Below are 16,739 nucleotides of genomic sequence, written 5' to 3' on the forward strand. Positions count from 1 at the left end.
TTAAGGGAGTTACTCTGTTCGGACAAGCAAGGGTATTACCATTATACTATTTGGTTTGGAGTAAGCCTCTAAAGAAAACCTGGCTAAAAGATCTAGAATTACAAATTGTATTTATATATAAAGAAGGAAAGCGGATTAGGCTACGGTACCACGATATTCTCGATACTATATTAAACTATTGAACGAAAAACAACTTTTATAAGGTCTTGGACTCAATAAAGAATTCACAAATTGGTTAGATTTTATATTGAATATAATACATACTTAAGTGAAACTTGATACCGCGTGGTTTATTTGTCATTCCTGAGAAATATGAAAGAGATTTATTACTTTGAAAACACTAATGATTTGTTTGTTGTTAAATTATTTTAAAATATACCATACCAAAAATAATAACACACAAGAATTGTGAACAGAATATGGTTGTATTCATTCATTCATTTATTCATTCATTTATTAATGTAAATATCAATTTATATTTTTATATATTTCACTTTTCATTCATCCGTCCGTCCGTCTATTCTTCCGTCCGTTTGTTGGTTCGTTCGTTTGTTCGTTCGTATGTTTGTTAATTGGTTTGTTGGTTCGTTTGTTCGTTCGTTAGTTCGTTGTTTGGTTCGTTTGTTTGTACGATTTTCTTTTGTTCTTTGGCTGGTTCTTTTGGTTGTTCGTTTTTTCGTTCGTTCGGTTGTTCCTTACTTCGTTCGTTCTTAAGTTCGTTCGTTTCTACGTACGTTCGTTCGTTCTTTCTTTCGTTCGTGTGTTTATTCCTTTTTTCGTTAGTTCTTTTGTTCGTTCGTCCATTCGTTCGTTCCTTAGTTGTTAGTTATTTCTTTCGTTCGTTCGTTCGTACTTTGTTCTTTTGTTCGTTCGTTTTTTGTTTCTTTCTTTCTTTGTTTGTTTGTTTCTTTCTTTCTCTCTTTCTTTCGTTCGTTCGAACGTTCGTTCATTCGTCACTTTGCTCTTTAGTTTTTTCATTTGTTCGTTCTTTCTTTCTCTCATATTTTCATTCATCCATTCATTAATGCATATATTTTTTTTATTCATTCATAAATTATCCGTCCATCCCGCCGTCCGTCCGTTTGTCGTTTGATAGTTCGTTTTTTTGTTTGTCCGTTCTAGCGTTCCTGTGTTTGTGCATTTGTTCTTTCGTTTGTTAATTGGTTCGTTCCTTCGTCGTTTGGTTCGTTTGTTAGTTCGTTCGGTCTTTTCTCCTTTAATTAATTAATTCATTAATTAATGCATTAATTAATTCATTCATTCACGCATTCATTCATTTATTCACTCATTCATATATTTATTTATCTATCTATCTATTTATTTCTCTTTTTATATATTTATTGTTTATTTTATTTTATTTTTCTTTACGTTTTTAATTTTGTGAACATTTAACATCTTTGTATTGATTATATGTTTTTTTTGCTCCACTGGCCAAAGGCCAGCGGGGCTTATGTTTTTGTTACTGGTCCTGTGTCCGTTGTGTGTGCGTGCGTGCGTTAACTTTTCCTTTAAATATCTTCTCCTAAACTACTAGTCCAATTCTGATGAAATTTCTCAGGAATGTTCCTGGGGTGAACCTCTTTCAAATTTGTTCAAATTATGCCCCTGGGGTCAAATTTGACCCTGGCCCGGGGGTCACAAAATTGAAAATTTGCTTATATAAGGCCTATTTTGTGAAAACTTTCAAAATCTTTTCGTCCATAACCATTGGGCCTAGGGCTATCTAATTTGGTATGCAGAGACATCTAATAGTCATCTACCAAATTTGTTCAAATTATGCCCCTGGGGTCAAATTTGATCCTGCCCCGGGGGTCACAAAATTAAACATATGCTTTTATAGGGTCTATTTTGTGAAAACTTTACAAATCTTATTGTCCATAACCATTGGGCCTAGGGCTACCAAATTTAGTATGTAGTGGCATCTTATAGTCCTCTACCAAGTTTATTCAATTATGCCCCTGGAGTCAAGTTTGACTCTGCCCCGAGGGTCACAAAATTTGAACATATGCTTATATAAGGCTTTTTTTGTGAAAACTTTAAAACTTTTTTTGTCCATAACCGTATGGTATAGGGCTATCAAATTTTGTATGTAGTGACATGTAATAGTTCTCTTCTTAGTTTGTTCAAATTATGCCCCTGGGGTCAAATTTGAAACTTCCCCGGGAGTCACAAAATTGAATATATGCTTTTAAAGGGCTTATTTTGTGAAAACTTTAAAACTTTTCTTGTCCATAACCACCGGGTCTAGGGCTACCAAATTTGGTATCTTGTGGCATCTTATAGTCCTCTACCAAGTTTTTTCAAATTATGTCCTTGGGGTCAAGTTTGACCCTGCCCCGAGGGTCACAAAATTTAACAAATGCTTATAAACGGCCTTTTTTGTGAAAACTTTAAAAACTTTTCTTGTCCATAACCGTACGGCATAGGGCTACCAAATTTGGTATGTAGTGACATGTAAAAGTTCTCTTCTTAGTTTGTTCAAATTATGCCCCTGGGGTCAAATTTGAAACTTCCCCGGGAGTCACAAAATTGAATATATGCTTATAAAGGTCTTATTTTGTGAAAACTTTAAAACTTTTCTCGCCAATAACCATTGGGCCTAGGGCTACCAAATTTGGGATCTAGTGACATCTAATAAATTTTACCAAATTTGTCCAAATAATGCCTCTGGGGTCAACTTTGACCCTGCCCTGGGGGTCACAAAATTGAATAAACGCTTATAAAGCGCCTATTTTGTGAAATCTTTAAAAAAATCTTCTTGTCGAAAACCATTCGGACTATGGCTACCAACTTTGGTATGTAGTAACATCTTATAGTCCTCTACCAAGTTTGTTCAAATTATGCCGTTTTGGGTCAAATTTGACCCTGACCCGCGGATCACGAAATTGAACATTATATACGCTTATATCTTGCTTATTTTGTGAAAACTTTTAAAATATTCTTGTCCTTAACTCTAGGACCTAGGGCTACCACATTTTGTATGTAGTGAGATATAGTAGTCCTCTACAAAGTTTGCTCAAATTATGATCCTGGGGTTAAATTTGATCCAGCCCAGGGGTCACAAAAGTGTACATGTGCTTAAATAGGGCCTATATTTAAGTATTTGCACATGCCGAGAATATTTGTTTCAGCCATTTTTTCAGCAGTGGATCGATACAGGGCCATTATGGCCCTCTTGTTTCTTTTTAAATATACGTCTGTAGAAAAAAACGACAATTAATTATAGGTATAAAAAATCGTTCAAAATTGAATTACCGTAAATAACTTAATATATATAGAGAGAATATAATAGAAATGCGCTAAAACCATCCTGGTCATGTATTAAGAATTTTAATAAATATTTAATATATACAATATTTGCCATAATGTATTTCTATGTGCATGAGTGTGCATTCAAAACTTGTTTTTACTTTAAAGTATTCAGGGAAATATTATTAAGTGATGTCCCATCGGTGCTTTTCACAGAAAAATACGAGTTTAAACGCTTAAAGACGAGAACATATTTCTTCCATTTAAATCCGAATTTATTGTTTTAGTATTTACAGTGTACTTACTTGTATTTTTCGTTATTGAGCTCGTCGTGATACCATAGCTTAATCCGTTTTCCTTCTTTATCTATAAATAAACTGATTATCTTAAGAGGCATACCCCATACCTAGATGGTATGATGGTTATACCATATACATGGTATGATGGTAATACCATTGGATGTCCTAACAACGTAACTCCGTTAACTCACATGGGTATATAATAGCGTGTGGCTATATTATAATTAGTAAAAACATCATTTTGAATGAAAAATAATCAAACCATTACGAAAAATAAACTTCTTTGAAAAAAAGTCACTATCAAATATATATAAAAATCAAAATGAACCGAAAATAGGGTACATCGCTTTGAACAGCCTATCGGTCTTTTCGAAACTAAGGGCGAACACGAGTTGTCGTTCGTTCGGGAAGGTATCTAAGCTTAGCCCACGACTGATTGCGCCTACGAACAACGTCAAAACCATCAACGAACGTTTGATAAACGGCTGGTTGCGTTTCCTCTATGTTGATTATTTTACACAGATAGTAATAAGCAGCTCGCAGGTAATTGAAGTGCTCAGCTGTTGCAAAGACGGATAGATAATCGGACACTGCACATCTTGCCATGCTAACCATACGCTGATCATGCAGCCTTAATTGGCTTCTCTTTGTTGTCTTGGAAAATTCATGTTTCTTCTTCTCTGTAGCCATCTCGAGTTTGATAAAATCTCAGAACATGTAGCATCTGCTAGCGACTTCACGCCATTAAGAAGCGAAGAGTACAATTCATCGGCTTGATCCACAGTTTCTTAATATCGGGATCTTCCTGTGTCCTTTTGGCAATAAACGTGTCAAGAAGAAAATTGCCTCGCAAAGCCATCTGAACATTTCCCTGTCATAATGTGCACAATTGCATTCCATGAGGGATGCTATGGCCCCCAGCTAGTTCAGAAGTGTATGAAAACATCCCAACATCAGAGCAATGTTTTTAAAGGCAAATACTTTGTGGCCCATCAATGATGATTTCGACAGCCTTCCAATACAAGGGTTGGTCAAATGTCACAATTTTGGGAAGGCTGTGTTTCATGGCCAGTTTGCAAACAAACAAATAATGTCTGCGTTAGACAGAATGCGCGATTAGTCCCAAGGTTGCATAATAGTCATAGGCAAGAATTTTTGTCTGATATTTTCAATGCAAACAAATGGTGAACTTACCATAAAGGGAGGTAAATTTTCAAAACGTGTTTTTATAAGGCACAGGCTTAGTCTCAAACATAACACGTGACCTTATACACAAAAAGAGCAATGCAGTAAAAATCTATCAATTCTTGACCTATAGTACTGTCTGAAGATTTGATTTAGTACCAGTTCAACGTGTGGGTAAGGTTACTTCGAAATTCTTTCTCAATTAGGCTTATGAGCCTTTTTTTGCCGACTATAACCAAGTAAAAAGTCTAGATCAATGTTAAAATTCAGTCAAATTACACTAAAACGAGTGTCGCTTGGTAGTGCGATGTTGAAATACATATTTGATTTTCCTTAGAATTGCTCACTCTCGCAATCATCACGTTTGAGTAAGAAGTTATGCACTTGTGGTGTTTGTGTATTCAGCCATTTGAACGCTCTGTTGAATTGATATGCTGCGTAATATACATGTATATGCTGTTTAATTATCTTAATGTGTTCTTTACCCCCTGGGTATAGACACCAAAATCATCATATTTGAGTGGATGCTAACATAGTTATTATCATAAGTAGATAAATTGTTTTGGGGGTGGGGGTGGGGGTATATATATCACTCTAAAGTAGTACAACAGTAAAGCGTGTGTTAAACTTTGCCTTGATAATTTGGAAAATACGTTAATTACTAATATAGCATTTAATATTCGCAGAGAATATTTTAAGCATTTTTATATAGTGGAATTCATTTAGCGTTTTGCTCAAGAGATCCCGGGAAAATCAATATTCTTATTTAACGTATTGTTCGTTTTATTGTTATTTGAATAATTAAAAAACTTTATTTTGTAAATAACAATTTCTGATGAGATTTAAAACAACAAGAACGAAAATCTGTAAGCAAATCCCTTTAAATTGACTGCCACTAGAATCTGATTGTAAACAAACTCATTTTTCAATCGTTCCTCATGGACATTAATGGCACTTTTTTTCGTCTGATTATCTATTGACATTTCTCAGATTCGAGATGCTCTTCACACCTGCTATCTACACAAATGCTTGGTACTTTCTGCAAATATGAAAACTAATCTGCCGATAAACTCAAGAGATGTAATTAATTGTTACCTACTAAAATTAAACGATTTTAAGACAACGTGTGTAATTATAATTGTTTACTGGTGTCACAGCAGTAAAATAAGAGTGTGACACCTTGACGACGGTTGAACCCCTTGACGACCGGCCTGGTGTGTGACTTCTTGACGAAAGGCGTGTTTTTATAGTTTTACAATAAGACTTGCTACATTGCAAAACTAAACAAAAGATAATCAATAACACAAAAATTGTCATCCAGAAAACATGAAACATGTTATAGCCCGATTGCCGTTCTAAAGCCGCTTATCGTGGAAAATGGTCACGCACAAAACATGAAGCTGCAACCGTATTGCATTCGTCACCTTACTTCACGTACTGACGTCATAACACACGATATATATACCTGTAGACAACGATACATTCCTGTCAGAGTATATGTTCTGAACCAGAAGGTGACGCTGGATAGGTGTTCAATAACGTACCGACAATAAACTACCAGCGTGACTTCTGTAATAATAAATACATCTGAACAGGTGTGGTGGACGGTATTGGATATATCTTCTTGTTAAAGAATAAACAGGCGCAACAGAAGGTAAAATTATGTATGATTTGAAAGCGAGCGTAGTAAGCTTAACGCTGAGGTTTAATGTTTAAGTTAATATGATTCATTATATTGTGGTACTGCCAGTTTGAATACATTTATTTGTATGGGTATTTATTGAGTTCGCACAAATGCTCATAACAGTGAGCAACTTTTAGTTTGCTGGAGGGTTCTGTAATCAACAACGTCTTACTTGAGGTAGCTGATTCTTTTAATTATATTTAATTATAATGTTTAACAAATTTCAACTTCCAATATAATTAATAATACATATCTTCAGAATAATATCTCAATCATACAAGACGACAGTACTTTATATAAAGTTCTAAAATCATCAGCAGAATGTATTCCCAATCCACCAAATTACAAATGAACCTAAACAATTTTCATTCAGATCTGAATTGAAGACGTTTATTATACAATTAAGCATAAACTCACTTTAAATCATTGTGATTATAACGTTCATACTGCATTATATTTAATTAACATTGATGTACTTTAAAATTAAGTACTTATTGCAATTACTCGCAAAAAATAAGTTTTTAATTGCCTAAACGCTTTGGCGAAGAGTATACGATTAACATGATATACAAACTTGCAAGAATCATCATCATCATCATAAAAATCACCCTCCTCCTCCGCATCCTCCTCCTCCTCATCAGCATCATCGTTGTAGTCCACGTCTTCCTCTTATTTTACCTCAACGACAAAAGGATACAAGTAAAAAATAGTGTATTAAATTCCCTGAAAAATATCAATGCAATTAAGTTTTTAAAGTAAAAAAAGGTCGTCTCTGGTTATTTAGCAATTCATATTTCTAACTGCTTTAAGAACTTTATTGCATAATGTGGAATTTTTGCGATGCTTTGCCACCTGCGTCTCTCATGGAGGGTCAGCCTGACACGATGTTAAATGTCACATTGCACCAAGGTTTCTTGTGAGCTTTGACATGAAGGAATGATGTTAACATTGTAACGGATCTAATGGAATTAGCAAACATTATTTTGTAACAAAATGTTCTTCAAACAAAATGCATAATTGTATCATAGTGTAAAAATATAAATATATAAACATGTTTTTTTTATCATAGCTATATATTACAGACTCTGTCCGACATTTATTCACAAAGATTCAACTTGTAAGCTGGAAACTTTTAAGTATACACGTGAAAATATATATTAATGTTAATATACCATTATATTAACAAGGAACTCGAATGTGTCTATATTATTCATTGTTTACAAAATATAGGAGTGGATATGTGGATTAAACGAACTTTTTACATTAACAACACACTGATTGCACATGCTTGTAAATCGTATTGATGTTCTATTGAGTATAACCATCAGCGATGTTGAGCAAATGTTGATACAAGTGGGAAAAACATCATTGATGCGAAGCATCAAAGACGCTCCATTTAACAGTTATATCTCACCTCAGGTAACACAATATTTGAGGCAATATTATTTCCTCTTCTTGAAATTACACGTATTTCGTTAAAGTTACTCATTTTAAACGAGTTACAAATGAAAATGAAATGAGATTTCTTAGACGTTGGAATAAAAGCAAATTTAACAAAGTAAGTTGACGAGTAAGTGACTTATCGACTGATTGTATTGCAAATTGTGTCATTTTAAGTCTGGTTGTGATTGTCATGAAGGCTTGTGTTTTTAAGGGTATATTGTTAACACCATCTGCTATGGCTTCTTGCTTTAAATTTAGAGTAAATACAATAAAATTCAGTCTTATATATTTGAACATCATAGATTCATTATGAATACGGGAATCAAACCTCTGCTCCTTTTCGATGAGCGCTTGATTCTGAATATATAAGTAGTGCATCCAATCTATGAAGGGGGTAGACATTGTGTTGAGTTAATAAACAAAAATGTTCTCGACTTCTTGTCGAGTTGACATAAATGTGCATACTCGAGGATTGGATGAGTAAAATGAGCAGGAAACACAATTTTATCTTAGCATGCCATCGTCGTTAGTTTATTTCACGTGAATAAATTAAGCTAATTTAATCTGAACAAAATAGTGAGATTAACGTTTGAAAAATAGAAGCATTTAGCTGGTATATACCATGTACATTGCACTGCACATATTTTGAAATAAATGAGGCCCGGAAGCTTTGAGGGGCAACTGTGCATAGAGCCCAATGAGACCTCAAAACGCCGACCTCGCGTTGCTTGACAACGATAGAACAAAACAATTATTTTTAACGTTTTCCGATGGCAGAGGCATACGATTTTGCGTGGTTCTACATAGATTTGGCAATTTGAAAAAAATACCATTGCTATTATGCGCCATAAGCTTGTACCTTAATATAGCAAAGCTTACACTAAAACAAAGCAAAACAACTGAAACCATATTGAAATATATAACAAAACAATTAATGTTCCATGACAATGAAGACAAACATCACACTTACTTATTGAAATATTTCATATCTAATACTATTAAGAAATAATTATAAAACATTTCGATTATTATTATACGCACGTGTTAATCGTTGACGCCCAAATATGCAGCAAAAGTACCATACGCTTTAAAACTGCTTTGTTTCATAAGTAATTTAGTAATTTGTGCTCACTGTTGCTGAAAGGTAAATCATATTGCAATATTATGACTTCATATAAGCCACTTTATGGTAAACACTGATTCTTGTACTAAGCAATAGCTCATAGGGGTAGGATGTGCTGGAATAGAAATAAACCTAATTATGGCGACATATTTAAACAAGGAGACGCTATTTAGTATGTTAAACGTAAACGGTAACTTCAATAATTTAATTTTCGTAAAACCACCGTCTTTTGCGTTGGTATACGTTCTTAAAGTATGTTAAGTGTATATAATAATTGAATGAGTACAATCGAATCTAAGTGCCACTACTGTTCTCCAATAATTCTCTTCTAAACGTTGTATTAGCTAAATAAATCATTCATATGTATTAAGTATATACATTGTGTATTATTAGATGTAAAACAAAAACAACTAGTTAATTAACCTTACTAGCCGAATATGGTAGTTTTCCCTTATTTGGCATTATTTTCCTATACAGTTCAGAAAGCATTTTATTCATATTTGCTACGCTTGTTTTGCTGATAATGAAAAGTCTTAATTATATAGTTGAAACATAATTGACTTTCTCAATAGGTTTTATTGATAAATATGAATGTGTATGATATTGTTAGTTGTTTGAGATATTTAAACAAAAAACACACATACACGTCTATCGTACATATTTATTGCAAGTATATGTTAAGCAAGCTTCTACACAAGAAAATATGTTTAAACATGTTTACAGCTTTCTTATATGGCGGAAGAAATAATAAAATAATCAATTATTATAATTAATATATATTAATATATAAAATATATATTAAGTAAATGATTTATAATAAGAATAACAAAGATGATTTTGTGCCTATTTTGTTATACGCGTATAAACATGATTATAGTTTCCCAGTATCTCCTTTTTTAAATTCTACATTATAATGGTGAGTTATATAATATCACGACTTATTATATGCAGTAGATTGATTGTAAGCCCCTTGTAACAACACTACAAGTATCTACCTATTCCGAGACAAAATACCCATTTCTTTGACAAACTGACCTATTTGCGTGTCAAAATGACCCTTTCTTCGTAAATATAAAGTGTCATATTATTATATAATTAAAAAGTCAAGCTCATAGGGGCTGTTTTTAAATACATCTCCATATGAAAGTTATGCAATTTCTTTATAAATTAAAAAATGAATTTAATCGATTTCTGGTCTATACAGGTTGCCTTCTACTTTACACAAGTCGTAATAACGTTCGAACACGCCCAATACAAACAAATACTGAAGACAGGAATGTTTCGCCTTTCAGACTCACATCTATAAAATGCACGTGATTCGCGTACTATTAGTTTTGTCCCTGACTACGGTAACCAATGTGTACACGGTGCAGGTGTGCGGCAAGGCGCTGGCAGACGTCATTGACCTCGTCTGCTCTGGCCGGGGTTTCTACACATTCAATCAAAGAGGTACATATCATGCTGTCGTCTACTGCGCTATTTTATTCTTCGTCATTTTATTACGTAATAAATGATTTCGTTATAACACGGGGCATGAAGATGTATAATATACACTGAAGTCTCAATACTGCTTTATGCCTATCGGAAATATGGCGGGACACAGTTTGTTGTTGTAGGGCAATGTGACTAGATCACGGAACTGATATTTTATTTACATCGTTTGAGTGTTTAATTATACCAATTTCCTCGGGAAATGTTGTTTAAATGTATGTTTATGTTTTAATGTGTAAACTTGAATGAGTTGCTAACTAATGTGCTAACAAGGTACAACGTATTAAAGGTATGATGACATGTACATCGATAGTAGAGTTGTATACGATACGAGGACATTGTGATTACAAGTATGCTATTTTTGCATAAATTCTAGGGCCTGGTTCACTGATGAGCCGAGCGTATAACCGTACAAATAATTACGGTGATGACATACGATATTCCGTTACCAAGTCGGCCGTGGACACACCCCATGCAACTAATAGACCAACATTGCTTCAGGATTATCTAAGTTCAACGATGTTGCTTTTTCTGTCTACAGGTGTGCCATCTATCAAGAAGCGTGCCGCCCTTCAGTTCCTTAAGAAGCGTAGCGGTCCCACCCCTCTCGGCCACCAGGGGATCGTGACGGAGTGCTGCTTCAACGCCTGCAGCTTCGAGCACATCGAGAACTACTGCGCGGCCCCGCCTGGACACGAGACAGCAAACCCTACACACGCCCCTCTGGTGAGAATAGGATTTCCTTATCTTATTGATAAGCTATATAGGTCATCATTTTGTTAGTTATTTTAGTTTTCATAATGACATCAGAACTGTGCATTAAATAGTTTTGTTGCTATATAAAACATTTTTCTCTGCTGTGTATACATACTTTAATGAAAGCGATACCTCACCCCATGACTTTGCACGACCGCACATGATTTTATTTATACACAGAAATATTCATCGTGTGGTATTTTACTGTTTGATTATATGCAAAACGACAAATACATTTCGATTGATGATACCGCGTTTGATGCTATATTTGCAATTTATCATACCACCGCATTTATATCTACCTGATATATCGTTGCCTGATATATTTTTTATATATCATGGTCAACAGGAAGTTTTTATATCAGTCATGTGTGGAGGATTGTCATATTACTCGGCATCAACTATAAAAAATAATAATTTGTGTAAATTCGAATCATATTTAACAAAACAAAAAAAATTATACCAAGATGTAATATATTTTAAACGCAAAATGCAACACAAACACAAAAACAATATTTTATGCAAATATTTAGCGCGCGTGCACATGACGTCATTATTAACACGTCAAACGACAAAAGTCACATTCTTACCCGCTAAAACTGCAGCTTTTTAGCGTTTTTTTTTCATTATTTCTTTAAAATCGGGTACGAAGAGGTATGATAAACAGAAAAACAGGTTACTGTCTGATCTTTCTGCAATATATCAGGCTCGTCACGAATAAAATAACGTCTCGGCAAGCCTCGCCGTTATATTATTATAAGCCTTGCCTGATATATTACAAAAAGATCAGGCGGTAACCAGTTATTCACTCTCTCTATATATACTAAAATGAAAGCAATACCTCACCTTATGGCCTTGCTCGGCCGCACATGAAAAATGCCGTATATTGAATATAACTGGTATGTGGAGGTCTTTGTTTCAGAGCCAGCACATGGCAGAGGCTTTCTTCGAGAGTGAGGCAGTGAACAGCCTTGGTGACCTGTATGCCCAAGGTGATGTGCCACCTTCATCTGCTGCAACACACTCTACACCGCGGCCAGCTGCTGACACATCGGACCTCGAAGATTTAAATCCTATTACCGCGACCTTCCGATGGCCAATTAGTGCCCCTACAGCCACTGGGCGGCGCGCCAGTTTGCTTACACCACCAATAATAAATAGAAATCCTAATTTACGTTCGAGATTTTTCTTTGTTCGGCACATGAATTTGCAACCAACAAGAGCGCCCGTGATATCTTAGGTACACCTTAACGTTTCTAGAATATTCAATATATTTCAGTATATTCGTTTAAATGCAAAATTGATGATACAATGATGCATTAAATAACGTTTTCTGCGTGATTAGTTCTTATTGATGTGTTGAAACAAACTGCAACACAGAGTTTAATTATATTTATGCTACATGGAACTTGTGCATACCAGATTATCGATGCAGATTCATTTTTAAACCAATTGTGAATATAAGTTATGTAAAAATAAACACTATCATATTTGTAAAAAATGACTTGCTCTTATTAAACCTGGTTTAACTACATTGCATATAAATTGTTTGATATAGCTTTATATCGTATTACCATTGTGAGCCACATTGCCGTATAGATGCAATTCGAATTTACGTAAAACATAAAGGACCCATAATGATACAGTAAAACATAAATGAGATGGTATTATAAACTTTACGGTTCGTTGAATGTTTCATTTTTCGCCTAATGTATTAAACGAGGAAATATTATGCAAATACCACAACATCGTAATGGCTTTTAATGCATGACTACTAAAGTGTCATATTTGTTCGATTTATACGACAACTGTCTAAAGGATATTGTCCATGTTAACGTTTAACATGCTATAGAATTTCCGATTTCGTGTAGCATGCCAGATCTGTCATAACAGATATTCTTTGCTATCGCCTTGTCCTTTCTTTCAATTTCTTGCACATTTGCCAACAATTTGACGGAATAACAAAGCATATTTAAATATGTGCATTCTATATTAAATAAACTTAATGATATATAACATGGTTTTAATTTTGAAGATGCTTAAAAATATCCTTTACGGTTAGTTACATGACATTAATCAATAACACAACACATGAAAATAGATTATACCCCAGTCTTACAGTAGGGTATTGCTTCTGTGTGCTGTTTTGACCTCCCGATCGCTAGTGGATATGGTGTCTGCCTAGCGGGTTCGATCCCCAATGTGGGAGCGTTCTTTAGATTTCTCCCTAAGACACCCAGGTACTGGTTCTCGTAACAGGAAACGGACTCGAGAGCATCTTAATTAAGCTGAAATAAAAATGTTAAAACTGACTTCCAGCTGCCAATCTAAATTTTATATTAATATTTTACTTTATAAAAACGTATGAAAATACGTATACTTGTTACTGTGTTTCCTTGGTAGAACTGAATACCACTTAATGTTATGGCGTGAGATCTTGTGAATATTAAACCATTAGGTCATGGCTGCAGGGCGGACATCCCATCCAGTTATGCACAGTGCTTACTACAAGTTTAATATTATATGCATTGGCTTAATATCCTATTATAATATTATAAGTGCTCTGTATTTATATAAAGAAGATAGAAAATGAATTGTGGTCACAAATAGGAATGTGCCTAATGCACTCCGATGTTTTATGTATGATATCAATCACACACAACTACCATGACTAACACCCGGCCTTATTGAACAGTTTTGTAAACCACATTCCAATCTGAACAAGTAAACATGGAAATGCACAAATTTGATGATCTTAATTCACTAATACTGGTAAACTTTAATCATTTTACTATGTTTGTGTGATACTTCAAATACTTCCATGGTTTTGTATTTTTATTTATTTACACTGGTATTGTATTTGTATTTGTTTACACAGTCATATAGTTAATTGTTGTATTGCATTTGTTTCTTTAAAAGGTAATGCGTTTACATTGAAAAACGGGCATTACGCTATTGAATTCATTATTGTATATTTGTGTGGACGAATGATTGCTAATCGGCACACTCGTGCTAAAAAAGAAAGGGAAACACTCGCTTGCACAAAACTAGGTGACATTATTTCACGTATACGGCGTGCTTTGAAACGCATCACAGCGTTATGTTTTCATACGTAAAATAAATACATGCTTTTAAATAGTATATTGTCTTTGATAAGGGAAACTTTGTTTTATAAAATAAGCACTAAACAGGCTTCATATGCGCCGGTGTTGTCCATAATGTCACACCTACCAAGGAACTGTCATGCCGCGCCGCATATAAACCTGTAAATTTACATTACCGAACCATAATAACAGAAGGCTGTTAATTAATATCACCAAACGTACAGTAGTCGAGTTGACTACTAGGTCAACAACATGCATGACAGCTGCACTAAGAAATGCCTGACTTTTGAAAACCTATAGGCTTTGAAATTAATGTAACCATGTCATTTATACCGTAGTTAAAACTGGATGGAGATCAGTCGGCTGACGGTTCGGTTTCATTTTTTTCGGTTGCTATTATTGTACTACGTTTCTCTGACACTATGAGTCAAAGTATTGGACAATACATTAGTTGAAATATACTCGACTATTTTTTATTTAAAATTTTGCTCGTTATATTCACATACAACCCATGTTTTCACTAGTTGACGTAAACATTATTGGCACTTGATTTTATAATGCATATTAAACCAATTCACATAATCAGAAAACATAGAAATACATTTTTTATTTTTTAATTATTTACCAGTAGTCCGTTGAATATTATGTGATGATACCCGGTTAAATGTTATATTGAGCGAGAAGGTAACTGGTCTAAATGAATGTCAAACAAATGTATGTGTTAGAGCAAGGTAAACTAATACACGGTTAATCCTTATATCACGCAGAAGGTCTAAACAAGCAAACGTGACATCAGATCACGTGTTAACAAAATGTGTTCGCACAATGTTCCTTATCTAACATAAGTACTGGATATGTACACAAAGTTACGGCCATGAAAATAAAAACTTTTTATTTTGCAAAAGATGAACATGACAGAAATACTGAACAAGAAAGGTAACCATCAGGTGATATATTATGCCGTTTTCGGTAAGTGATATATGGACAACTTAATGAATCTTGGTCGATTCTTCAACACGTACATCACGCTGCTTTCTATCTCACCTAAATATAGCTCCTAACAGCCGCCTCCTGACGCTCCACTTCACACCACGTACGATCACAGCAACTTTCCGATTGCACTTAATAGAACGTGATATGACCTGATAGTAATTACTAAAAATATCAACAAAATACTTTAAAAAGACAAAAAAAATTAGCTCACAATGTGACCACATGCTTCTCAGAAACAGTTATCGAACCGACGTATTAAGCTAATAAGTGAATAATAATACATATGATAATGAAACATCTTATTTATTGGTGGGTTATTTTCATGGGGGAGAAGCGCTGGGAAAAATACGATATCGATTTTAATGAAGTCGACCCTGTTTCATACACTATGATTTTCCAATCCTCAAACAGACGAAATACTGCCAAGAGGCGTGACTGTTGATAAAACTTGTGAAAAACGTTAATTGATTTTATATTATTGGAAATGATATAACTCAAGAAACAAATGTGATAAATTAAAATTGCGTTGCTTTTGAAATTTATTTGTTATTCCAAGATAGTAAAAAAAATATAAAAAACAGTGATAGATTGAAGGAGGCAATCTTTCCCACGTGAAATCTGCTTCAGTAATCGCACTGTTGTCAGCGAAGCGATACAAGTTCGACGCAGGAGCAGGCAATTTAATTTCAGCCAATAAGTCTTAAACCTTCTAAAACCACATTGTTTTGAAGTAATATTATCTGGTGTGATAATTTTCTTTAATTGACATGAGACTCGTTTACAATGTTAAAATATCACGGCACCAATAGCATGAAAAACCTAGCAAACATTTAACAATTTCATGTAAGAAACCAATTGTCGGATTACAAAATAATAAAAAAAGCCCCTAGTTGATCTTCTTGTAGCATCATCCACATTAAAGAAAAACGGCTATAAAATAACTGTTAAATTGTTTTCGATTTCAAAGTAATAATTAAAAAATGTTTCGTGCGAGACCCACTTTGCTGTAGATGTAACTTAAATTTAGTACAGCCAACAAGCCAGCGAGCCACGACAGACGAAAACCTAAAACTTAAATAAACTGTATCAAGTCGGAAAAAATATTATTAAGAAATTTATTCCATATACTTATGTTACACATTTTTTGTATGCAACAGTTGTATTGATTGATTGATTGATTGATTGATTGATTGATTGATTCATTCATTAATTGTACATATATGACCGTCGGCCCAAATACAATATGCAATCTAAATACATAGAAACATTTGTGTGCACCTGACAAGTGTAACCATACAACCATTTTTACTAAACAATTAGGTCTTAACTTATATAACATATATATTCTTTTAACGACATTTACGTTATCATATATAAAACACACTTTGTAGTGTTCCAAAGACTAGCTACTG

At 34.1% G+C, this 16,739-nt stretch overlaps 1 protein-coding gene across 1 annotated transcript; it reads left to right on the forward strand.

Moving 5' to 3' along the window:
• Positions 1–10,290: 10,290 nt before the first annotated feature.
• Positions 10,291–12,622, forward strand: LOC127852479 (uncharacterized). The gene is made up of 3 exons (XM_052386434.1): positions 10,291–10,432; positions 11,016–11,200; positions 12,153–12,622. Exons 1-3 carry the CDS (start codon positions 10,291–10,293, stop codon positions 12,468–12,470), a joined length of 645 nt encoding a protein of 214 aa, XP_052242394.1. The 3' UTR covers positions 12,471–12,622.
• The last annotated feature ends 4,117 nt before the right edge of the window (positions 12,623–16,739 follow it).

Source organism: Dreissena polymorpha, chromosome 12 (genome assembly GCF_020536995.1).
Source record: "Dreissena polymorpha isolate Duluth1 chromosome 12, UMN_Dpol_1.0, whole genome shotgun sequence".
Lineage (NCBI taxonomy): Eukaryota > Metazoa > Mollusca > Bivalvia > Myida > Dreissenidae > Dreissena > Dreissena polymorpha.

Excerpts from the sequence above, each read along its gene's own strand:
- LOC127852479 (XM_052386434.1), top strand. The coding sequence starts at position 10,291 with ATGCACGTGATTCGCGTACTATTAGTTTTGTCCCTGACTACGGTAACC. Across the intron at positions 10,433-11,015 it reads CTACACATTCAATCAAAGAG|GTGTGCCATCTATCAAGAAG; the intron begins GTACATATCATG and ends TTCTGTCTACAG. Across the intron at positions 11,201-12,152 it reads ACCCTACACACGCCCCTCTG|AGCCAGCACATGGCAGAGGC; the intron begins GTGAGAATAGGA and ends TCTTTGTTTCAG.